General features: G+C 34.5%; 1 protein-coding gene across 9 annotated transcripts in view; it reads left to right on the top strand.

Moving 5' to 3' along the window:
• Nucleotides 1-26,874, top strand: part of MAGI1 (membrane associated guanylate kinase, WW and PDZ domain containing 1) — a 1,010,133-nt gene that overhangs the window by 969,631 nt on the left and 13,628 nt on the right. For 7 of the 9 annotated variants that reach the window (XM_053721007.1, XM_053721010.1, XM_053721006.1 and 4 more), the window contains 6 exons: nt 2,896-2,987; nt 6,380-6,572; nt 7,462-7,758; nt 14,106-14,309; nt 20,684-20,774; nt 22,429-22,492. In XM_053721007.1, the coding sequence (XP_053576982.1) occupies nt 2,896-2,987; nt 6,380-6,572; nt 7,462-7,758; nt 14,106-14,309; nt 20,684-20,774; nt 22,429-22,492 (941 nt within the window). The remainder of the gene's footprint in view (nt 1-2,895; nt 2,988-6,379; nt 6,573-7,461; nt 7,759-14,105; nt 14,310-20,683; nt 20,775-22,428; nt 22,493-26,874) is intronic. The other 2 variants (XM_053721009.1, XM_053721008.1) reach the window with 1 other exon arrangement.

Genomic DNA, 26,874 nt, shown 5'->3' with positions numbered 1-26,874 from the left:
ATGATGTCCCCTGTGTTCTACACAAACTAGAAAGTACTACCCAAAGCTTGTTTAAGCTGCAGACTTTTAATTGAAATGCAGTTCCACATTTTTAGTAGCTGAAAGTGCAAGTTCTGTTGGAGTGCATCTTAATGAGAATTTATTGGTTTGCAAGAGACAGCTTGAAAACGAGACTTTGCTCTATATACTAATAAGCCTTTTTTTCACTGCATTGCTGAGAATCTTTTTACTGTTTATGTAATTATAAATAGGATTTTGGTTAGCAACCAGAAGGAATAAATTGAGAAAGGTTCCTTGTTGCGAAGTTGAGAATAAAAAATAAAGGATTTATTTTGTTTTTAGAATGAAATTACTAATTAAATCCTCTTAATAAGAGTTTAGGGGAGAGGTGGAAAATATTGTCATATATAATAATTGCTTTATGTTTACGTTCATTTCATAATTAGAAAAGCTTGATATATATATTTTTTCTGTGCTAGACAATTAAATTTAACCTGGCACAGATTAAATATCGTTATGCAAAAATACTGCGTGATTAAATATTAAAGATCATCTGACACAAAGTAAACATATTTAAATGAGATTATATAGAGCAATGTGTGGGATTTATACATTTTTGCATTTTATTGTGTCTTCACAGTAGGACTTGTAGTAGCTTTTGTTAAATCAAGTACCAATTGTAACCGCTAATTTTCTAAATATATTTTTAATAATGTGTTATATTATCAACGTTTGTAGTTTGTCTAGGATTATAAATCACAATAAACACTTAAACATTGAAGTCAGTGTAGTAGATTTTGATCAAAAACACTTAAAATTTTAGTAAATCCGTGTAGCAGATTTTTCATTATTAATACTTTTTTTAAAATGTAGGTAAATCAGTGTAGTAGATTTTCACTATAAACACTTAAAAAACCTTAAGTAAATCAGTTAAATAGGTTTTGGTTATATACACTTAAAGGTACAGTCAAGTCCAAAATAAACTTTCATGATTCAGAGAGGACATGTCATTTTAAACAACTTCCCAGTTTACGTTTATCACCAATTTTGCTTTGTTCTCTTGGTATTCTTAGTTGAAAGCTAAACCTTGGAGGCTCATATGCTAATTTCTTAAACCTTGAAGGCCAACTCTAATCTGAATGCATTTTGACAGTTTTCAGCACTAGAGGGCATTAGTGCATGTGTTTCATATAGATAACATTAAGCTAACGCACGTGACCTTACCTAGGAGTCAGCACTGATTGGCTAAAATGCAGTCTGTCAAAAGAACTAAAATAAGGGGGCAGTTTGCAGAGGCTTAGATACAAGGTAATCAAGGTTAAATGTGTATTATTATAACAGTGTTGGTTATGCAAAACTGGAGATGGGTAATAAAGGGATTATCTCTCTTTTTAAACAACACACATTCTGGTGTTGACTGTGCCTTTAAAATTGAAGTAAATCAGTGTAGTAGATTGTGTCATCACTTTTTCTCCATGTATTGCTATCAAGAAATGATAATCATAAATTGCTGAATCAGATCTACTTCAATGCTGACGGTGATTATATATTAGGGGGTTTCTAGATATCGCTAAAGAATCAATTACATTTGTAAAGTAATTCTGGGGGTAGTGTAATTCTGGTGTGTAGTAAAAATATCACAGGCATATCATTGCACGAAGAGCATTCACAGTTGAGGATATGGAATGTCACTTTTCTCATGTTTTCATATTTAAAGGGAATAATGTGGTTTAGCAGCGTCGTCTTAAATTGTTTTTAAGATACCTTTGTTTGCATGGATAGCTTTATTATTGTTTAATTGCAGTGGATTTGTTACAATTTGTTTATTGTATTTTTTTTTCTGAATTTTATTGATAGGTGTTAGTTTTAAAGGGACATGAAGCACAATTTTTCTTTCTTTCATGATTTAGAAAGAGCATGCGATTTTAAACGGCTTTCCCATTTACTTCTATTACCTAATTTGCTTCAATCTATTGATATACTTTGTGGAAAAGCATATCTAAATATGCTCAGTAGCTGCTGATTGATGGCTACATATAGATGCCTTGTGTGATTGGCTCACCCATGTGCATTGCTATTTCTTCAACAAAGGATATCTAAAGAATGAAGCAAATTAGATCATAGAAGTAAAATGGAATTTTGTTTACAATTGTATTCTCTTTCTGAATCATGAAAGAAAAAATTGGGGTTCCATGTCCCTTTAAGGCATCTCTATTTAATGGGGTATATAAGGTAGGTTGCAGTTTATAAAGTATAATTGACTTGTAATAGGTCCTAGACTTGTCTTCTCATGGTTTTCGGTTCAACTCCTCTTGGAGACTCTCTTAGCATATAAAATACATAATTTAATAAATAGAATACAAAGAAAATTAAATTATTATTATCAAAAACCCTTTAATTAATAGCATGTGCATGGGTACATTTAAATATGAAATAGAAGCATATTTGCAGTTCACTTCCTTCCTATTAAAAGTTATTAATAGGTTAGGCTAGAGCAGGGAATGTAAATCGCCCCGAATGAGTGAGCGTTGGGGTGATTAATCTCACCACCTCTGAAGTGGCCAAGAGTTGAAAGAAGCGGTTTCTGCTTCCTTAATATATGGCAGCAGGCTCACTAATGAGAACTCCACATAGCAGAAAAGGGTGCAAATGTAGCTTAATAAATTTACCCCTTAGAATTGAAATTTACTCATGGTCTCTCTATCTCTCTAGGTCTCTCTATCTCTCTAGGTCTCTCTTAAATGAAAAATAGACCAGAAATTCCAAAAGTGTCCTGAGCTTAAAACCCTGTAAAGATTGATGTCAAATTATTGTGCTTTTATTTAACTTAATTCTTGGTTAGATTTTTTGTTTTCCTTGTATAATAATTCATTTTTCCTTCTTTTCCCCTTAAAGTTCCTGATTTCCAAGAATATGATATCTTTCTATGGAGAAAAGAAACTGGTTTTGGATTTAGAATTCTTGGGGGAAATGAACCAGGAGAACCGGTAAGTTGTTCAATGTATTTTTTGTGTCATGTTTCCTAAATTTTCCCTACATAGACCTTCTAGCCATCACAGGTCCCTTGAGATTGTCATGTATTGGAAAGATCTGTCTATCTATCCTCTGTCTGTCTATATATCCTCTATCTATCTATCTATCTATCTATCTATCTATCTATCATCTATCTATCTATCGATCCTCTGTCTGTCTATATATCCTCTATCTATCTATTTATCTATCTATCCTCTGTCTGTCTATATATCCTCTGTCTGTCTATCTATCCTCTGTCTGTCTCTGTCTATGTTATCTGTCTATACATATATATATATATATATATATATATATATCCTCTGTCTGTCTATCTATCTTCTATCTAACTATCTATCTATCCTCTGTCTGTCTATATATCCCTTGTCTGTCTATCATCTTTCTATCTATATCTATCTATCCTCTGTTTATCTATCTATCTATCTATCTATCTATCTATCTATCCTGTCTGTCTATATATCCTCTGTCTGTCTATTTATTTTATCTCTATCTATCATCTATCTATATATCCATTGTCTGTCTGTCTATCTATCATCTATCTATATCTATCCTCTGTCTGTCTAAATATCTGTCTGTCTATACTCTTTCTATCTATAGTTTGTCTGTCTGTCTATCCTCTGTCTATATATGTATGTCTGTTTGTCTATCTACATCTATCTTTCCTCCATCTATATATCTGTCTGTCTGTCTATCCTCTTTTTCTGTCTGTCTATCTTTCCTTTGTCTGTTTGTCTGTCTATCTGTTTAAAAAGGTACTACTTTCTGAAATATTTTTTTTAATTAACTTTAGGACTAAAATGACTACTCCTGTTAATTAATGTATGTATATGTATAGTAAATGTATATGTAGTTCCCAGCCATCAAGCACTCCAGTTAATTTAGTAGCCACCCTGGAAGCACTTCATAGAATATATCAACTTGATAGTGGAAGAAGTCACTCCAGGTCATTTATCATAGCTTGCAAATTTAAGGGGATATGAAACCCAAATTTTTTTCTTTCATGATTCAGATAGAGAATGTAATTTTAGAAGTTTTGAATTTAGTTCTATTATCAAATTTGCATCCTTCTCATGTTATTCTTTGTTGAAAACGATATCTAAATAGGCAGCGTGCACTTGTCTGGAGTACAGCATGACAGGAAAAAGTGCAGCCATCTAGTGCTCTTGCTAATGTATATCATTGTAGCAAAACTGCTGCTATATAGTGCTGCAGACATGTGCACAGTCCTGAGCTTCCATCCCTGCTTTTCAACAATAAAACAAAGAAAATTTGATAATACAAGTCAATTGGAAAGTTGTTTAAAGGGACAGTCTACACCAGAATTGTTATTGTTTTAAAAGATAGATAATCCTTTTATTACCCATTCCCCAGTTTTGCATAACAAACACAGTTATAATAATATACTTTTAACCTCTGTGATTATCTTGTATCTAAGCCTCTGCAAACTGCCCCTTTATTTCAGTTCTTTTGACAGACTTGCAGTTTAGCCAATCAGTGCCTGCTCCCAGATAACTTCACGTGCACGAGCACAGTGTTATCTATATGAAATACGTGAACTAACACCCTCTAGTGGTGAAAACCGGTTGAAATGCATTCTGAAAAGAGGTGGCCTTCAAGGTCTAAGAAATTAGCATATGAACCTCCTAGGTTAAGCTTTCAACTAAGAATACCAAGAGAACAAAGCAAAATTGGTGATAAAAGTAAATTGGAAAATTGTTTAAAATTACATGCTCTATCTGAATCATGAAAGTTTATTTTGGCCTAGACTGTCCCTTTAAAATTGTATGTTCTATATAAATCATGAAAGAAAGTTTGGGGGTTTTAGTCACAATTACTGATTTATTTCAGAAGAAGGGGCATTTTTGATCTAAAACATCACTGAAATAAGAAAGTAATTTGGTTCAAAGCACAGTGAGTGTGGATTCTGTCAATTTCTGCTACATATTTAGTTTCTTACACCCTGCCAGCTGCTATGGAGAGGTGAGAGTAGGGATAGGCGAATGTTTTGCAACATTCGAAAAATGAAATGAATTCTAATGCATTTGTTTCTAATTTCAAATGTTTGTACAACATTCTAACAGTCTATTAGACTCATGCAATATTCAAATTTGAAAAATCTGAAATGATATATTTTAAATAGTAAATGTAATATTCAAAATAGAAACATTCAAATTGATATATTTGTATCTATTATGTATCGATTTACTAAATTCCCTACAATCTGAACTATTGAACATCTGAATAGTGTTTGTTAATTCAAATGTTACATTTGAAATTTCGAATGTGGATATTCGATCTAATTTGTAACATTCGAATACAGAATTTTACTGGATTTTCATTCTTGTTAACATTCGATTGTCCAAAACAAATGTCCACAGGTTCTACCAAACAAATTCAGCACTTTTCAACACATTTGCACATCCCTAGGTGAGAGTGCAAATCCCTGTATACTGTTGTTTTATATTTATATATTATATATATATATATATATATATATATATATATATATATATACACACACACACACACACATATACAGAGCTAAAGGTGCCGGTCCTCATTGATTATTAATTGATATATTGTGCTCAGTTACTTTGAGAAAAGCAAAGGGACACATTTATTTACAACTTTTGGTATATTTTGCAGCCCTCTCTTGTGAAAACAAGAGTATTTACATCCTGATTACAAATATTGCCTGTTATATGTATATATATATATATATATATATATATATATATATATATATATATATATATATATATATATATATATATATATATATATATATATATATATAGTGTAGATGTGGAACAAAGCACTCACTGGTCTTTAAATATATTCAAACTTGAGTTTTATTTGCAGTGATGTTTCAGGGTGTTCACCCCTTCATCAGACCGTTGGGGTGAACACCCTGTCACTGCAGATAAAACTCAAGTTTGAATATATTTAAAGACCAGTGAGTGCTTTTTTCCACATCTACTATCTACCTGCTTCTTAGCACCCTGGCATTTGAATACAGTTAGTGTGAGTGCACTTAACCTACCTCCTATATGTGTGTATATATATATATATATATATATATATATATATATATATATAGAGAGAGAGAGAGAGAGAGAGAGAGAGAGAGAGAGAGAGAGAGAGAGAGAGAGAGAGAGAGAGAGAGAGAGAGAGAGAGAGAGAGAGAGAGTTCCAAAGGGGATACTGCACTCTCGCTTAGATGTACGAGTTTGAAATAAAACTATGTCCCTTCTAAGCCCTGTCCACATTTTATTTCTTTATACCAATTTATATTGTAAAACCCAGAAGCCCTGAATCCATTTTTTTCAATTTCTGTTTTTCTCAACAGATATACATAGGTCATATTGTGCCTCTAGGTTCAGCTGATGCGGATGGACGGTTGAGATCGGGTGATGAACTTATCTGTGTGGATGGAACAGCAGTTGTTGGAAAATCTCATCAGCTTGTTGTACAACTTATGCAGCAGGCTGCAAAACAAGGCCATGTCAATCTAACCATAAGGCGTAAAGTAGTATATCCAGGTGCGTTGGGAGGGTACATTGTGTTGAATTCTTAAAGGGACGCTCCAGCACAAACTATACTTGACCTATTTTTTCAGATGCTTGGAGATTGGAACTTAATGCACACTTCTGTTCTGAGCTCAGGTTTAAAGGGACAGTCTAAAATAGAATTTGTATTGTTTTAAAATATAGATATTCCCTTTATTACTCATTCCCCAGTTTTGCATAACCAACAAAACCAACAGCCTCTGCTGACAGCTTCTGATCACATGACTTTTATTTATTTATGATCTATTACTTGCATTTTAGCCAATTAGTGCTGTGTTGTGCTGACTCTTAAATAACTCCAGGGGCATTAACACTATGTAATTTATATGGCCCACATGAACTTTCAGTCTCCTGTTGTGAAAAGCTAATAAAAAAGCATGTGATAAGAGGCTGTTTGTAGTGGCTTAGAAACAGGCAGATATTTAGAGGTTTAAATGTTATAAAGAATATTAATATAACAATGTTGGTTGTGCAATGCTGGGGAATGGGTAGTAAAGGCAATATCTATCTTTTTAAACAATAACAATTTTAGTGTTGACTGTCCCTTTTAAAACATTTTTTTTTATTATTGTAAATAGCCTAAAATAATTTGTTCGGAAATGTTCATTTAAAGGCTTTTAAAAGTATGTATTAGCAATTAGGCACTGCATTGTTTAAGATATGGATAATCTGTTGTATATGCATTAAAAGCAGATTTTTAAAGAAAAATACCAGGGCTTTGTTATTTCAGGGAACTCAAGAAATAGACCCTTTACAAACCCACTCAAGTATGTTTATCTTTTATATTTTTTGTGCAAAGTGATAGCCATATAAAAAAATGGCTTATTGGTTAATTCATGATTTCTTTTTTAATTTTTTTCAGTCCCAAAAACCGAGAATGATGTTCCCGCATCACCAGCATCATCACATCACAGCAGCAACCAACCTGCCTCTTTAACGGAGGAGAAACGAACTCCACAAGGCAGCCAGAACTCATTAAACACTGTGAGTTCTGGCAGCGGCAGTACCAGTGGAATCGGCAGTGGAGGTGGTGGTGGAAGCGGTGTTGTGAGCACTGTGATTCAACCATATGATGTAGAAATCCGACGTGGTGAAAATGAAGGATTCGGATTTGTAATTGTGTCGTCCGTTAGCAGACCAGAAGCTGGAACTACGTTTGGTAAGGATAAAACTCATATTAGTCAACTTAGTATATCTTTTTATGTAGAGTGGGAGGGCTTGTCTTGTTTTATTTATTTACATATCCCAGAAAGCTATGGGGGCATGACCCTTTGCCTTAGGGTTACCAGACAGTATACTGTATAGAAATAGGCAAAATGAAAATTGGTTGGGAAGTTTCCAGATATAGGTAAATAGGAAATGCTAATGAACTACGCAACACCCGTAAAGTTTGCCAAACCCTTACATCTATGAAACCACTGTCCAGTTGTCAAGAAGCCACCATACCACACACCATGACCCTATGCCAAGACTGGTATTGACCTGTCCAAAGGGTCTTTATTTAAATCGTCATAAAAGTAAATATTACACTAGCCTTATTGGGTATATGATACAATTACAATGGCTGAATTGTACTTGTATCACATCTTAAGTGACATTGAAGAATGCCTCAAACTCTTGCTCAAAAATAACCCCCACTAAACAGTTTCTGATTTGCCTTTACCAATAGTACTGCTGGAGATGTCCTTATCAGCCAATAAGAATTTCTTATACTACTTTATTAGTGACTACACATGTCCTACTTGTGTCAGATATAATGTATGCAGCGTTTTCTTCATTTTTTTTCATTCAAACCTTGTTTAACATGCTCAAGTCAAAATTAAACTTTCATGATTCAGATAGAGCATGGGATTTTAAACAATTTTCCAATTTACTTCCATTAACAAAATATATTTTATATTTACACTTTTTGAGTCACCAGCTCCTACTGAGCATGTGCAAGAATTCACAGAATATACGTATATTTGTGATTGGCTGGAGAATGTCACTTGATACAGGGGGAGTGGAAATATACATAACTTTGAAATTTGTCATAAAAAATCTAATACTCATTTGAAGTTCAGACTAAGTGCTATTTTATTGTGTGTTTATTATGCATTTGTTGATTATGCAAATCTACTGAATTGAGTGGTCCTATGTATAGTTGAAATATACCATTTTAAACTATAAGGTATCTAGAAAAATCATAATTAACAAGTTTTTTTGTTTTACCTAGAAGCTAAACTGATTTTGGAATTAGCATATATTTATTTATATTTAGTACGTTATGTCGCCCATAGCAGGGGACTGTAATCATGTTTGTGCAATTTAGATGGAAATTGAAGGATTAATATGCTTACATAGCATTTTGCCTCTGGTTTTATTTCATTAGGAAAGCAACTATAATTTTATACCCCAAACAGCCGTATCCGTTTCAATTACAGGACCATATTTACAGAGAGTTTACCGTTTAATAGGTTTTACGCAGTTGTATAGACAGGAATAAAACAAACTAGAATTCAAATAAAAATATGGATGTAAGCAAAATCTTTATTCATTTTATCTCTAAATGAAAATATATTCTTGGCTTGTGAGCCAAAATGTTTTGTTAAAGGGACACTGTAGCCAAAAAATGTATTTTGTGTTTCAGATAGAGCATGCAATTTTAAGCAACTTTCTAATTTACTCCTATTATCAAATTGTCTTCATTTTCTTGTTATGTTTATTTGAAAAGCAAGAATGTAAGTTTAGATGCCGGCCCATTTTAGGTGAACAACCTGGGTTGTCCTTGCTGATTGGACATCACCTTTAAACAAGTGCTGTCCATGGTCTGATCCCAAATTGATAATAAAAGTAAATTAGAAAGTTGCTTACAATTACATGCTCTATATGAATCATGAAAGAAAAAATTTGGGTTCAGTGTCCCTTTAAACTACCTTTAAATCTAAGACTAATCTTAAAGGGACCTTAAAGTAAAAATTAAACTTTTGTGATTCAGATAGAATGTGCAATTTTAAACAACTTTACAATTTCTTTATATTATCTATTTTGCTTTGTTCTCATGGGATCCATTGGTAAAAAAATTATACTTAGGTAGGCTCAGGAGCAGTAATGCACTGCTGGGAGCTAGATGCAAACTGGTGGCTGCTGATATATGCCTCTTCTCATTGGATCACTTGATATGTTTAGCTAGCTCCCACTAGTGCATTGGTGCTCATTTAACAAAGGATACCAAGAGAATAAAACAACATTTAATAGAAGTAATCTGGAAAGTTGTTTAAAATGGTAGCTCTTTTTGAAACATGTCGGAAAAAAAAATTGATTTCATGACCGTTTAAATGAAATGTTAGCATGTTTTTAAAATATATATAAAAAAATAGTTTTATGTAACCACATGAGACAAAATGTAGGTTTCATTCTAATTTGCCATCTCTTAAAATAAAGTTAACTCAGTTCATTCTTTATATTTGATATGTGATGAACTTAGATTATCTTTCTTAGCTATGTTCACTGCTTGATATCCAGTCCCTTAAAAGGACCTGTTGCCCATATAATAAATTCTTTAAAAATGACGCAACATATCTGTAAAAAAAAAACTGACTAGAAAATATCACATGAACATCTCTATGTAAAAAAGGAAGATATTTTACCTCAAAATTGCCTCTGTATCCACACCATTGTAGAGGAGCTTAATACATCCAATCAGGATGCTTGTCATAGGACTTGCAAGGGAACATGCATCAGCCATGAGCAGGCACAGTCACTGTATTTCCCTCCTCAGTTTAAGGAAGTATACTATAAAATCTTCCTAGATTGTGATGAAATCCCATAAGATTATGTTGAAATTCCACAAACACAAAGTGTGCTATTCACTGACTAACTAATTGCAGACCACCAAATCAATAATGAGATTTGTTAAAAAACTATTTTTATGATAATATTTTTATTATTGATATTACCGATCAATAATAAAAATAGCCGTACAACTTATTATTTCAAAGTGGTTCAAGTAAAGAATGAACTTTGGGCAGGTTATATGAATTCATTGGTATTAAATAAACATTGTAGATTTTCTACCATGCTTATGAAATAACAGTAATTATACACATATATTAAGTTTTCATTAATTAAAAGCTGCATACTGGAGTATTACTTGATTCTTATTGGCTGATAGGGACATGTGCTACAGATGTTATTGGTAGAAGGTACCAGGACTCCACAATTCTAACAAGAAAACAAGAAAAATAAAGTTTTGGGGTTTTTTTTCAACAAAGGATTGTCAGTTTTAAAAATCTTTTAAATGCATTCACTGTCCCTTTACTATATTAAAGGGACATTCTACGCCAGAATTGTTGTTTTAAAAGATAGATAATCCCTTTATTACCCATTCCCTAGTTTTGAATAACCTAGACAGTTATATTAATACACTTTTTACCTATGTGATTACCTTGTATCTAAGCCTCTGCAGACTGCCCCCTTATTTCAGTTCTTTTGACAAACTTGCATTTTAGCCAATCAGTGCTGACTCCTAGGTAACTCCATGTGCCTGAGCACAATGTTATCTATATTACACACATGAACTAATACCCTCTAGTGGTGAAAACCTGTCAAAATGCATTCAGATAAGAGGCGGCCTTCAAGGTCTAAGAAATTAGCATATGAGCCTACTTAGCTTTGGATTTCAACTAAGAATACCGGGAGAACAAAGCAAAATTGGTATTGAAAGTAAATTGAAAAGTTGTTTAAAATGACATTCTCTATCTTAATCATGAAAGTTTATTTTGGACTAGACTGTCCCTTTAATAACTTAATAATAATTCATAGCTTGTAGAAATTATTTTAATAAAACATTTTTTTAATGTTTTATTTGGAGTTTGCACCACTGGGATGTATCAATAAAACTGTAAAAGTCATGCTGTGCAGCTTTTTGTATTCTTATATTTTATGATAAATAAGTCTTGTTGTCATACAGAGTTCTGCATGAATTACTTTTGGTGCTTTGTCTCGTCTATCTGCACGTTTTATACCCTACTGGTGTTCATTGTCTCTTGGCTTCTTTAAACTTCCCTCTGCAACGATGCAGGGAAAGCGTTTGTTTGCTTAGCTATGTGTCTGAGGTGTAAGGGTCACCGTTATTCCTCTTTACATGCTGTGTTAATCTTTTTGTTTTTGCGCTCAGGAAGCAACAAAGCACTGGCAAAAAACAAGTACACCATTAAAAAATGATAGCTGTTTTTACTAATAAGAAATGTTTGAAAATCATGCAATAGCACAAATTCTCGTTCTATCTTAATGGCCTACATTCGGTAAAGTGCATTTGGCCGGAGCGGTCTGATTTCCCAGGGTAATTTCTATGACAAATCCTGGTAGGAACAGAGTTGCACATCCTAAAATATTCATTCTGTACTCCCAGTTTATCAAGTTAAAGGGACACTGAACCCAAATTTTATCTTTAGTGATTCAGATATAGCATGCAATTTTAAGCAACTTTCTAATTTACTCCTATTAGCAATTTTTCTTTGAAGGCATCTACGCTATTTGTTTGGTTCAGAACTCTGGAAAGCACTTGTTCATTGGTGGATGAATTTATCCACCAATCAGGAAGAACAACCCAGGTTGTTCACCAAAAATGGGCTGGCATCTAAACTTACATTCTTGCATTTCAAATAAAGATACCAAGAGAATGAAGAAAATTTGATAACAGAAGTAAATTAGAAAGATGGTGTGGTGGAGAGATATCTCCTAAAAAAAAAAGCCTGGGTACTAAAGTCAATATGTTCAGCAACTGTGCTACAGAACACCGCAAAAAAGAGATTCTGTTAGTGAGTTACATTTGTAAAAGACTTAAAGGGATACTAAACCCAATGTTTTTTTATGATTCAGATAGAGCATGCAGTTTTAAGCAACCTTCTAATTTACTCCTATTATCAATTATTCTTCGTTCTCTTGGTATCTTTATTTGAAAAATCAGAAATGAAAGCTTATGAGGCGGCCCATTTTTGGTTCAGCACCCTGGATAGCGCTTGCTGATTGGTGGGTACATTTAGCCACCAATCAACAAGTGCTACCCAGGTGCTGAACCGAAAATGGGCCGTCTCCTAAGCTTTAATTCCTGCTTTTCAAATAAAGATACTAAGAGAATGAAGAAAAATTTATAATAGTAGTAAATTAGAAAGTTGCTTAAAATTACATGCTCTATCTGAATCATAAAACAAAAAACTTGGGTTTAGTATCCCTTTAATGAATAGGCAGAGAAACCTTCTGCTATGCCCAAGAAAAAGCCTCTGGTCATCACACTTATTGACACGGCAAGACCCATTTTATGTTGCATTTAATAGGAAAGAAAGTTGTATATTTTACCAACTGTATTCCTAATGTAGTATTAGGGAGGAAAACTGAAGTCTAAAGTGAATTACATTTTTCATTTGATTGAGAGCTTTAATTAATTAAAGTGTTTTATCTTTTCCTAAAATATTTGGGGATCCCCCGATATCAGCTCACAAACCAAGCAAGCATTAATGAATCAAGGCTACAATAAAACTAGTCAACTATTATTTTATCATTCCCAAGTTTACAGTTTATGCCCAAGCCCACATGCACCAATTGTATAGAAAACAAACCATCACAACTACTTATTCACTAAGATCACTCTTCAGCTTCACAATTAGAGTTGCAACCTCAGCCATGTTTTTCAGGACACTTATGAGTTACACATGCTGCAGGGTGTGCAGGGAGGAACATGAATAGTGCTGTTTAGGATCACTATTTGTATGCTGTCCAGGGGTGCAATTCATGTTCCCCTCAGCACACCCTGCAGCATGTTTAACTCATAACTGTCCAGGAAAAGATGGCCGAGGTGGCAACCCTATTCACAGGCCTTATCAAGCCTCTCCAGCTTTTAATTCCACACACTTGACCACTTAGTTTGTCGGCTGCATAAAAAAATATGGCCCCTGGTGTAACTGCTGAAACTTATTAATGATGTATGCCCTGTGTTAGCCGCAGCTGATGCATTAACATTTCAGCTGAAACAAACAAAAACATTTGGTTGAATTGTAAGTGGGAGTGGCTTGAACTGTGAGTGACAGCGTTGTTGTCTTTATTTCCACTCTGTCATATCATATAACGAAGCGGGGGAGATTTAAAACTTACACTTTACTATTATGAAAGCAGCTTGAGTAATAGTGACAGTTTTTATTGCAGGAAATGGTTGCTTCACTCAGCAGTCAATTTCCCTATTTATTTCTTCATTACATATTTGATTTATAGCCCAACACTGCGCTCCGTGCCAACATTCTTGGCAGTGTCTTTATTATGTTAAAAAAACAAATGGCTTGACTATATGTTCCTTACTCATAACCAGATTGGTATTTGCCATTGCTTTGGTGCCAAGTATCCTTACTCTCCTAATCACTTGGCCTTAATACATTTATTAACCCCCTAACCTTCTCTTTCCCTTTTCAATCCTTCTTTCTTCTGTCCACTTCCTATATCTTACCACTTTAACAAACACTTCAAATATGAAAGTGGGCAATGCATGTGTGGCTATGCCTCACAAAATAGGTCGGATAATAGAAGGGAGCCCTGCAGATCGATGCGGCAAACTGAAAGTGGGAGATCGGATCTTGGCCGTTAACGGATGCTCCATCACCAACAAGTCACATTCAGACATCGTCAATTTAATCAAGGAAGCAGGAAACACCGTTACTCTACGCATCATTCCTGGCGATGGTAATGTATATTCTGTGTAATTGTTCTTCTGTGTTTGTAATAAATGTATATACACATACCTATATTCCCTTTTTGTAAACATAATGGGGAAATGTCTCAACTCAAACATAAACTTGCTAGTGATATTTTTGGGGGGCAGAATCTTTTGGAAATTTTAATGCCAAATGAAAGTAGGGTTTGCTTTCTTCAACTTAAAATCTGAATATATAATATATAATGCATCTAGCTTAGCTATGTGTTTTCATTAGGGTTGACGGCTATTTTTAACGAAAATTCTTGGGAACCATCAGGTGATTGGGTAAATTTGTAAGAAGAGCCATCAAATCAGCCCTCAAATTAAACCTCATGGTTGTGCTGCTCCTGTTGATGAAGGGTGTTTGCCCGAAACGTTGTGTCACCATTTGACCCAGATATGATGCAATAAAGGTCTTTTTAGAATATTACAGTGCTGCTGGACTCTACTATTGTTTGGATTTTGATATATTTAACCTATTGTTTGCAGCGTTTTTTAAAACATTTTTTTTAATATTATCAATGTTAAAAAAAACACATGGAACTTCACTAATTTCTTATTGGAAGACTTTGCAAGTTACAGTTTATTTTTTATGTTTTTAAGTTAAAGGGACACTGTACCCAAAATTTTCCTTTCGTGATTCAGATTGAGCATGAAATTTTAAGCAACTTTCTAATTTACTCCTATTATCAAATTTTCTTAATTCTCTTGGTATCTTTATTTGTGATGCAAGAATGTAAGTTTAGATGCCGGCCCATTTTTGGTGAACAACTTGGGTTGTCCTTGCTGATTGGTGGATAAATTCATCCACCAATAAAAAAGTGCTGTCCAGAGTACTGAAACCAAAAAAAAAGCTTAGATGCCTTCTTTTTCAAATAATGATAGCAAGAGAACGAAGAAAAAATGATAATAGGAGTAAATTAGAAAGTTGCTTAAAATTGCATGCTCTTTCTGAATTACAAAAGAAAAAAATTTGGGTTCAGTGTCCCTTTAAAGGGTATTACTGAGGAAAGAGCTAAAACCCTGTTCTTGTTAGAAGAACACATAACAACATCCACAAATGTATGGTTTCCATACCATCAGTGCTTTGAGTTTAGCTGCTATGGCGCCAGCTGTGCACCTTCAATTGAGTCTTCAGATTTTCAAAAACATGGAAGGAACAGTAGAGACCAGACACTAAGGAAATAATGAGGCAACTCAATTATAGATAACTGGAGGAATCCTTTGGCCAAGTAGGATTTGCATTAAAGTTTTTTACTGTTCCAATACAGGATCATGTTGTCCTGACTGTGTTGTGTTGTGTTGTGTTGTTCCCTACAAACCTGAGACGGTTGCTAAACTGTTTCTTGTCTCTTTTAAGTCAAAAGTGTCAATACACATTCTCATTGGCATATTTACCATATTTATGTACGTAGCACATGCGCAGAGCTCACTTTACGGATATGAAAAGGCAAATAGATAAATTGTAGCTGATGCTAAAAGTTAAAGGGACATGAAATCCACATTTTTTTTTCTTTTGTGATTCGAATAGAACATGTCATTTGAAACAACTTTCCAATTTATTTCTATTATCTAATTTGTTTTGTTCTCTTGCTAGCCTATGTTGAAAAGGATACCTAGGTAGGTTCAGGAGTTGCAGATTGGTGGCTGCACATATATACTTCATGTTATTGGCCCACCCATGTGCATTGCTGTTTTTTCAACAAAGGATACCAAGAGAATGATGCAAATTAGATGATAGAAGTACATTGGAAAGCTGTTTAAAATTCTACCCTCTATCTGAATCATAAAATAAACATTTTGGGTTTCATGTCCCTTTAATAAAGTTTTTTTTTTTTTTTAAGAAAAATGTAAATAATTTTTTTTTTTTTTAGCATAAATATATATTGGGTGTTAAGAATAAAATATGTCTGTATATAACCAGAGGTAAATGGCTCTGCATAACATAAATAATCCACACTTTTTATGAAATTAAACAAATTGCAGTGCTTGATTCTCTGTACGGCAGACCCTACAGGTAATTTAGCTGTTCATACAACAAATAAAGCTTGTTTGACAACATTTTACCGATTGCTTGGTTTTGCATCTCTTTCATTTATTTCCTTTTCTGTGAAAGACACAGATAAAAGTTGATATTCTTTATGCTTTTATGAGATAACTTGTTACTATAGCTTTAAATAGGCTGCCTCACTTAATACAAGAGTTATTATTGTCTTGCTTGATGAGAAAATATCTTAAGGCTCTTTTTCAGCCCATTATGTAAATGAGAAAATATGTCTAATGCACTTTGGATTTGTGCGGATACGCTGACCAAATTACAGAATAATGAAACTGCTGATGTGTAGTTATGCAAGGAAGTTTAATCTACATAACACATACATTACATTGTGTTAGAAGCTTTTTCCCAGTTTGCTTATACAAAGCATAGATTTATTTTGCAGAAATGACCTTGGTTGGTCAAATTTGAGTTTTAAAATTTTAAAGGGACCTAAAAAGTCAAATTTAAAAAAAAAAATGCACACTATTGCAATTCAAGGTTGAGTAAAATAATTTTTGAAATGTTTTGTTTGCAAAAAAAATTCAGTGAAATGTTACAAATAGATTCTATGATATATTTTCTTTTTGGGTCCATATTTGTATGTATTGCAAAAATGCTTCTAGTCAAGACATAAATACAAATAATAGGGGTATAAAAATTGTTCATGGCACTAAATGCTCCAGTTTTTAGGTGGTAAATTCTATGGGCACTTATTGTTCTTGTACATGTGCAGGAACTATATATATATATATATATATATATATATATCAAAATTCATTAAAATTATGGGGGGGGGGATAAAAAACTGAAATTAACCCTTTAAGGACACAGCTTTCATTTTGCTCAATTGTTTTATGACGGAAAAATTCCGTCATATGTCCTTAAGAGGTTAAAATCCTCCATGTCCCAAAATTAAATCAATGTAAATATTTGCATAGTAAATTAGTACATCTAGGCAAGTATCCCCGCTTGCTTCCCCCCAGAAATTCTTAATATACAATGTTTCAATTGCACAAGAGAATTGTGGGTAAGATATGCAAATTAGATATGCAAAATCTCAGTTTTTTTGCTTCAAAAATACTGTTTTGACACAGCAATCCTTTTAAACAGGAATATGACAGCAAACCAGAAATCACTCACTAGACAGCCTGTTTCGTTCTTTTTGGAACTCATCAGTAGGAGATAGATTTCTGGTTGCTGCATTGGAAAAAGCTATTTTCATGGTTAAACCAAAATTCATTAAAATATATATATTTCACCCCATGCTTCCTGAAGCATCTCCCACAAATTTTATTGGCTTGATGGACGCTTCTTACGTACAATATGGTCAAGCTACTCACACAACAGCTCAATAGGGTTGAGATCTAGTGATTGTGCCGGCCTCTCTATTAAAAACAGAATACCAGCTGACTGCTGCTTCCCTAAATAATTATTGCATAGTTTGTAGCTGTGCTTTGGGTCATTGTCCTGTTGTAGGAGGAAATCGGCTCCAATCAAGCGCCGCTCATAGGGTATGGTATGGCGTTGCAAAATGGAGTGATAGCTTTCCTTTTTCAAGGTCCCCTTTACCTTGTATAAATCTCCTACTTTCCACCACCAAACAACCCTCAGACCATCAATTTGCCTCCACCATGCGTTAAGCACTCTTCAATCATCTTTTCATTTGGTCTGGGTCTCACAAATGTTCTTATTTGTGATCCGAACACCTCAAACTTAGATTCATCTGTCCTTAACACTTTTTTCCAATCTTCCTCTGGCCAGTGTCTGTGTTCTTTTGCCCATCTTAATCTTTTCTTTTTATTGGCCAGTTTGAGATATGGCTCTTGCTGTGCAACTCTGCCTAGAAGACCAGCATCCTGAAGTTGCCTCTTCAATGTTGACGTTAAGACTGGTGTTTTGCGGGTACTATTTAATGAAGCTGCCAGTTGAGTAGCTGTGAGGCTTGCTCAGTTGTGCACCGGGTCCTCCCTCTCCTTTTTCTATTCTAGTTAAAGCCAGTTTGTGTTCTGTGAAGGGAGCAGTAAACAGCGTTGTACGAGATCTTCAGTTTCTTGGCAATTTCTCACATGGAGTAGCCTTCATATCTCAGAACAAGAATAGACTGACACGTTTCAGTAGAAAGTTATTTGTTTCTGGTCATGTTGAGCCTGTTATCGAACACATAATTGCTGATGCTCCAGATACTCAACTAGTCTAATGAAGGTCAGTTTTATTGCTTCTTTAATCAGCACAACAGTTTTCAGCTGTGCTAACATAATTGTTAAAAGGGTTTTCTAATGATCAATTAGCCTTTTTAAATGATAAACTTGGATTGGCAAACACAATGTGCCATTGGAACAAAGGACAGATGGTTGCTGATAATGGGCCTCTGTACTCCTATGTAGATATTCTATTAAAAATAAGCTGTTTCCAGATACAATAGTCGTTTACAGCATTAACAATGTCTACTTTGTTTTTGTTGTAAATTTGATGTTATTTTAATGGACAAAAAAAATGTGCTTTTCTTTAAAAAACAAGGGCATTTTTAAGCAACCCCAAACTCTTGAACACTAGTGTGTGTGTGTGTGTGTGTATGTATATATATATATATATATATATATATATATATATATATATACATATACATACTGCGGTTAAAGTCAGATATTGCGTAATCCTAGGATTACCCAAGAGGCTGTGGGTAAAGCCCAATGTATGATCATAAATCCCCTCAGAGTGCGGAGTCACCGCATCAAACATATATAGCATGCACTGGAATTCCCCCATCTTAACTTTCTTTTTTTGCCTCCACCTGGGGGGGGGGGGGGTTAAAGGGTTGCAAAGCCCCCCTTTAAAATCACTTGGGGTGGATGCCAGAGGATCGGCAGGGCACCTTCCTTGAAACCCCCCAGTCAGAGGCAAAAGAAATAGTGTAGATGGGGAATTACAGTACATCGGGCTTTACCCACAGCCGATTGGGTATTGTTAGTTTTACCCGGGTAATCCTTGAATTACTCGGATTTCTTACTTTACATGTAACATATATATATATATATATGTGTGTGTGTGTATATATGTGTGTGTATATGTGTATATATATATATATATATATATATATATATATATGAACAAATAGCTTGCACTCACTGGACTTTTTTAAAATACGTGCCTTTATTTGTGACGTTTCGGGGACTAGATGTGATTTTACCAGCCTGTAAACTACTGCATTATGTGTGTATATATTTATATATGCTTTAGGTAATCTGTATATCATTGTTGTCCACAATAAGTTTCTTAGGTTTTAACCTCTTTGGTTTGTTGTCACTTAGTCTGTATGCTCTCCCATTGGGTGAACTTGGTGGGTGTGTACTAGACTGTTTATTGTGGTCTCTATGACAACCACTTGGCGGTTTTTTTTATGTGGGGGGTGGGGTTTTTGTTTCATTGGTTGTTTGTTTCTATAAATAATGTATTTCACTGTGTTTCCTTGTCTGAGGAAGGGGATACGGTCCCCGAAACATCACAAATAAAGGCACGTATTTTAAAAAAGTCCAGTGAGTGCAAGCTATTTGTTCATCTTTATTCATGTTTTTCATGCACCCTGGCAAGCTGACCTAGTTGTGCGAGTGCTCTCCAGTTGCTCATATATATATATATATATATATATATATATATATATATATTTATATTATATATATTCACTATAATTTGCTAATAAAATATATTGGTTTTATGTTCCTTTAAAGCTAAGCTTTTTCTAAAACTTTATAGTAATAAAATGTTACTCGATAACTTTGTAAAGAGGCTTAAACAGTATATCCCGAAACTTTTTTTTAGCATTTTAGCAGATTAAATTGCATTTTACACCCTAGGTAATATTCGAGACCTCTAAGCATTAGAAAGATTAAAGTACTTAGCCCAAATATCCTCAAGGATTTTACAGATAATTTACGTGGAATTAGCTTTAAACCAACAAAAATTGCTCCCATAAGCAACTTTTTTTTAATGAACAAGTATATCAAAATGTAGGCAAATTTTTTTACTTGTAATATTGTGCACTGTCAGTTATAACTACCTAAGGAACGTCATTCTTAAATAGCCTGAGGTAGAATATGATGTAATGGCAATTAAAGAAACTATTTTGCATTGTGTACTGAGCTATTATATAGGTTGCTAGATGATTTATTCCTGAAACTAATAATCACAAACAAAATCTTCCAGTCTGCACAATTCTCTATTTATAAGCATCTGCTAAGACTGAGGGCCCGAGGGCAAGTCTGAGAGCATATACTTGTCAAATGAATACACCTATTCAAATGTAAATATTTTATATTTTATTTACAGAATCCTCCAATGCTTCACTGCTGACCAATGCAGAGAAAATTGCAACCATTACGACTACTCATACGCCACAGACAATACCGCAAGAAACCAAGTAAGCAATATTAACTGGACGATGAGTGGAAATAAATGTGAATGGAGGTTGTATGTTGAAAATGGCTGACTATATATTTTAATGTAGGCTTATATTGACCCTTAAAGGGATACTAAACCCAAATTTTTTCTTTTATGATTCCAATAAAGAATGCAATTTTAAGCAACTTTCTAATGTACTCCTATTATCACTTTTTCTTCGTTCTCTTGCTATCTTTATTTGAAAAGCAGGAATTTAAAACATAGGAGCCATCCCATTTTAGGTTCAGCACCCTAGATAGTGCTTGCTTATAGGTGGTTACATTTAGCAAACCAATAAGCAAGCATAACCCAGGTTCTAAACCAAAAATGGGTCGGCTCTTTAGCTTCACATTCCTGCTTTATAAATAAAGATAGCAAGAGAACTAAGAAAAATTGATGAAAATAGCATTTCAACATACAGACCCAAATAGTTTTAATATGTCACCTCATAAGATTTAAAGGAATAGTAAACGCCTTGAGATTTTTATATAAAATGTTTATGCATAATGAAACCTCTTTGCGGTTTAATGTAATTATTATTTATTTTGACCCTTTTTTATGTAATTTAGCTCTGACAAATGAGCAATTTCAAATACTCAGAACTTGAAATGCACTCTGCTGACTTTTCAAGGCTAATTCTGCTACATATTTGCCCCTGATTGGCTTTATCTGACAACAATTGCACATAAATGCATTTTATACCAACTTTTGGCTCCTCCAAATAATACAAATGGGGAGTGTGGTTTGGCTATTGAATCAAAGACAATAGCAGAAAAAAGGGTGTTTGTTTAAAAAACATTAAGACTAGGCTGACATGTTACAGAAATGCACTTTAATTACTGTCTCTTTAAGTAACAGTCACTAATAAGCATAATTTTGAGGGATACTTTCTTATGTAGAATTTCCGTAGTATTGGGACAAATGTAGTGCAATTGAACTGTTGTTGACTCCCTTATTTATTTAAAGATACTATAATCATGATATACATTTGTGAAGATTTATACACTGGAAATTGTCCCGTATTATTAATTGTAATTGACATATTTTATACAGTATCCCTTTGATTAATTTAAAGGGACCGTAATTAAATTAAATTGTCATGATTCAGATACAGCACACAATTTTAAACAACTTTCCAATTCACTTTCATTATTTAAATGTGCTCAATGTTTTTATATCCCCACTTTCTGAGGCAACAGCTCCTACTGAGAATGTGCAAGAATTCACAGAATATTATATGTATATGCATTTTGTGATTGGCTGATGGTTGTCACATGATGCATTGGGAAGAAAAATTAGAAATTTGTCCAAAAAAATAATAATCTACTACTCATTTTAAACTCATCTAAGTGCTTTGTCATTGTATTTTAATTATGAATGTATTAATGTTACTATTCTGTTGTGTTTAGTGGTTCTTTATTAATAGTCGAGTGTTATATTTGTCATGATCACCTGCGGATAAGTCAAGTGGATATTGTTCAGATGCCCCTTTCCTTTCTATTTTTGTTCGCATCTATCACCCGCCAATAATTACCATATGATAAGTCAAAAGGATATAAGAGTTTAATTGGTGGGTTAAATTGATATAACTAATTGCACCAATTTTTTACTAAACCCTTTTTTTCTGAATATAGGAACAACGCAAAACCAAAGCAAGAACCACAATTTGAATTTAAAACACCACCAGCCAATACACAGGTATGCTTTTTTATTTTTTATCAAATTATATATATATATATATACACACACATATATAGTAGTGAAGAAAAGGGATGCACTCGCCAGGATTTTCAAAGTTACCATTTAATGTAACATTTCAGGGTGTTACCCCCTTCGTCAGACAATACAAAATAATTGTTATTTTGTATTGTCTGACGAAGGAGGTAACACCCCAAAACGTTACATTAAATGGTAACTTTGAAAATCCTGGCGAGTGCATCCCTTTTCTTCACTACTATCAATACTTTGGAAGCACCCAGGGTGGATGAAATGTTAACCGTGAGTCCTGGCCTGCCTGCTGTTTATTTATTTATATATATAGCAATAAAAAACGTGCCTTTAATGTAACGTTTCGGGGACCGTATCCCCTTCCTCAGACAGTGAAACACAAACATTTATACACACATCCAATAAACACAAACCCCACCCCTAATTAGAGCAAAAAAAAAAAACGCCAAGTGGTAGTCCTAGCAACATCAATAAACAAAAATATTGTCAGATCCTCATATCATAGAAGAGGAAAATAAGTGGACAAAAATATCATCAGATCCTCATAATAGAGTAGAGCAAAAAAAGTGTACATGTAAAGTATTGCAACAACATAAGTGACATTTAAAAACAAGCCAAAGATCACATTCGCATATGAACAATGAGTTAAACACATAGGCAAATAAACAATTGAGTTGCACAACGTAGTTTAATTGAATACCTATGCAGGACCTTCGAAAACATATGCATGCTAGCACATCAAGAGTGCCCAATGTGCAAACTAAGATAAGCAGATTACCTGGAGCTTTACACCCAAAGAGTAGGCTGAGATACGCCACAGAGCTCTCATGCTAGGAGAGTGTGTCAGATCGGACGCGCGTGTGACGTCATTACAGGAAGTCAGCTGTGTAAGCAGAGCCAGCTGTCAGCACTAGAGAGGTTGCCATAGAGCAAGGGAACGCAGCAATAGCCGAGCATAGAAAGACCAAAGGCAGAGCAATAGCACAAAAGGGAAGGAATACTGCAAATTGGACTAACGCCAGATGGCAAAAAATAAACAACATGTGCTGGGAAAAAAATAAATAATAAAAATGATACTGAATAATAAATAAAAAAATGATGAATAATAGCTAAAAATAATTGAGGCAAATGGCATCTTTTTTGAGGGAGTCATCCCAATTACTTGATCTCCTTAAACCACTAACGATTGAAGAAGATTGGATGCTAGTCACTGCTGATGTCATGAGTTTGTATACTATTATACCTCATGAGGAGGGCAAAACCTGTGTTAGTGACACTATGAATAAGTATCCGCTGGTAGGGCCTCCTGTGGACTATCTCATAGAGCTCTTGGATCTGAGCCTTACCTTGAACTATTTACGCTTTGAGAGATCGTTTTACCAACAGATCATGGGCACGGCGATGGGTTCAAATGTAGCCCCATCATTGGCCAACCTCTATATGGAGCACTATGAGTGTACAGTGATGAGGATCCACCAGAAAAAAGAGGTAGCATTCTACCGAAGGTACATCGATGACCTGTTCATGATATGGACAGGGTCGGAACATGATCTGAAAGTATGGTTTGAGACTTTGAACCAACTAGCCTGCCTGGTGAAATTTAAGCTCAACTATCATCAGGAATCGGTGGATTTCCTAGACTTGAGAATATACAAGGTCGGGAGGAAATTGGGTACTACCCTGTTCCTGAAACCCATTGATTGAAATTCACTTTTGCATGCTACAAGCTGCCATCCTGGAGCCCTATTGCAGGCCATCCCACAAGCACAACTAACAAGAGTCACCAGGACTAACAGTGATATCAATAATCAAATCTAACAACTTGAGGCTATGAGTAACAAATTCCTGGATAGAGGATACCATCTGAAAATTATCAGTCGGGCAAGAGCAAAATGCATGGGTGATGAAATCCGGCCTAGTGAAATGGAGTCAAGTAACTCACTTAAGACCTTCAATACCAAATATTCCCCTGATTCACGATTGGCTGGAACAAGCCTGCATCAACATTGGCATATTGTGCAAAGGGATCCTAATCTGCCACTCTCCAAATGGGCTCCACCTCGTGTAGGTTACAAAAGGAACACTAATCTATGGGACTTAATTATGAATACCGACCCTATCCACTGTTATCAGGACACAACCTGGCTACAACCCAAGAAGATGGGTTGCTTTTGATGCATAGGGTGCACTACGTGAAACTCTATGCTCCCGGGAGCCACGTTCAGACACCCACATAAAAACAAAAAATACACTATTAGCCATCGGTTGACCTGTACTACGAAATAAGTTGTTTATCTGCTAAACTGTAGTTGTGCCAAATTTTATGTGGGAAAAGCCACTGATGATGCCCGTACAAGAATGGCGAATCATAGATCAGTGATTAGGGCTGCAATCAAGAACAAAAAGAGCGATCAACCTGTCGCAAGACATTTTTTGGAAGCTGGCCACAATCTAACGGACCTTCGGTTTGTCTTGATCGACCATGTGCCCCCTTTGAGACGTGGTGGTGATAGGAACAAGATCCTTCTTCAGATTGAAGCTAGATGGGCATACCGTCTCAATACGATACAACCACAGGGACTTAATTCCATGCTGGACTGCTTCCTTTAATGAGAGCTCCCTTTAATGAGAATGTCCTCTAATGAGGTTGTCCCTTCGATCTCGTTTTGAGAGCTCATGATCCATTCAGTTCTGGTATTGGGTACCATCATCCTACCTAGACTGGTTGTTCTTAATCCCTGCTGTACCTATTAATTTGCCTATAGTGTCACTTCAGAGTTTCCTATTATGGTCCTTCTAGTGAGCATTGTGGATCAGCATCATGTGCTTACGTGGGAGTCTATTTGTTGCTTCACATTTTGTCCTACATTGACCCTCTAGTTCAGAGTATAGCACTTACATTATTTTTCTTGTATTTCTTTTTTATTATATGTTTATTTTTATTTTTTATTATTTGTATTATTCCTTTTTTTTGTATTATTCCTTTTTTACTTTTATTCATAATTTTTATTCATTATTATTTTTAATTTTTATTTGTATTCATTATTTTTATTTATTATTCATCATTTTTTATTTATTATTCAGTATAATTTTTATTATTTATTTTTTTCCCCAGCACATGTTGTTTATTTTTTGCCATCTGGCGTTAGTCCAATTTGCAGTATTCCTTCCCTTTTATACTATTGCTCTGCCTTAGAAAGCTATGCTCAGCTATTGCTGTGTTCCCTTGCTCTATGGCAACCTCTCTTGTGCTGACAGCTGGCTCTGTTTACACAGCTGACTTCCTGTAATGACGTCACACGTGCGTCCCATCCGACACACTCTCCTAGCATGAGAGCTCTGTGGCGTATCTCAGCCTACTCTTTGGGTGTAAAGCTCCAGGTAATCTGCTTATCTTAGTTTGCACATTGGGTACTCTTGATGTGCTAGCGTGCATATGTTTTCGAAGGTCCTGCATAGGTATTCAATTAACTTTCGTTGTGCAGCTCAATTGTTTATTTGCCTATGTGTTTAACTCATTGTGAATGTGATCTTTGGCTTGTTTTTAAATGTCACTTTTATAATGTTGCAATACTTTACATGTACACTTTTTTTCCTCTACTCTTATGAGGATCTGATGATATTTTTGTCCACTTATTTTCCTCTTCTATGATATGAGGATCTGACGATATTTTTGTTTGATGTTGCTAGGACTACCACTTGGCGTTTTTGTTTGCTCTAATTAGGGGTGGAGTTTGTGTTTATTGGATGTGTGTCCTATAAATGTTTGTGTTTCACTGTCTGAGGAAGGGGATACGGTCCCCGAAACGTTACATTAAAGGCACGTTTTTTGAAAAAAGACCAGCGAGTGCAAGCCATTGTTTATTGCTATTTGTTTCCTGTTTGTACCCTGGCAAGTTGGTTTTGAAGTGAGAGTGCTCTCCATCTGCTAAATTATATATATATATATATATATATATATATATATATAAAAATATATATATATATATATATATATATATATATATATATATATATATATATATATATATATATATATAATGAAGATTGGAGTAGCCGTATTAGTCCAATAGATAAGATGCTCAAAAAACAAAGTATTGCAGTATGCCGTGATACCTTTTTTTATTGGACTAACATAATATTTCAAAGACAAGCTTTTGAGAATTTTCCTCTCTTCCTCAGGTCTAAAGCAATACTGATCAACCTGATATAGATACACATAACATACAACAAATGGAAGGGAGGGAGGGGGGAGAGGGGGTCATAAAAGCAGAGAATGTGTCTGAAGGAGAAAATAGCTGAGAATAGCCAGAAAGAATAAATAAACAGAGGAGAGTAAATAGGCAAGATGA

This window comes from Bombina bombina, chromosome 7, assembly GCF_027579735.1.
Source record: "Bombina bombina isolate aBomBom1 chromosome 7, aBomBom1.pri, whole genome shotgun sequence".
NCBI classification, from domain to species: domain Eukaryota; kingdom Metazoa; phylum Chordata; class Amphibia; order Anura; family Bombinatoridae; genus Bombina; species Bombina bombina.
The sequence above is the reverse complement of the archived record's forward strand: the minus strand, read 5'-3'. Positions and strand labels throughout refer to the sequence as shown.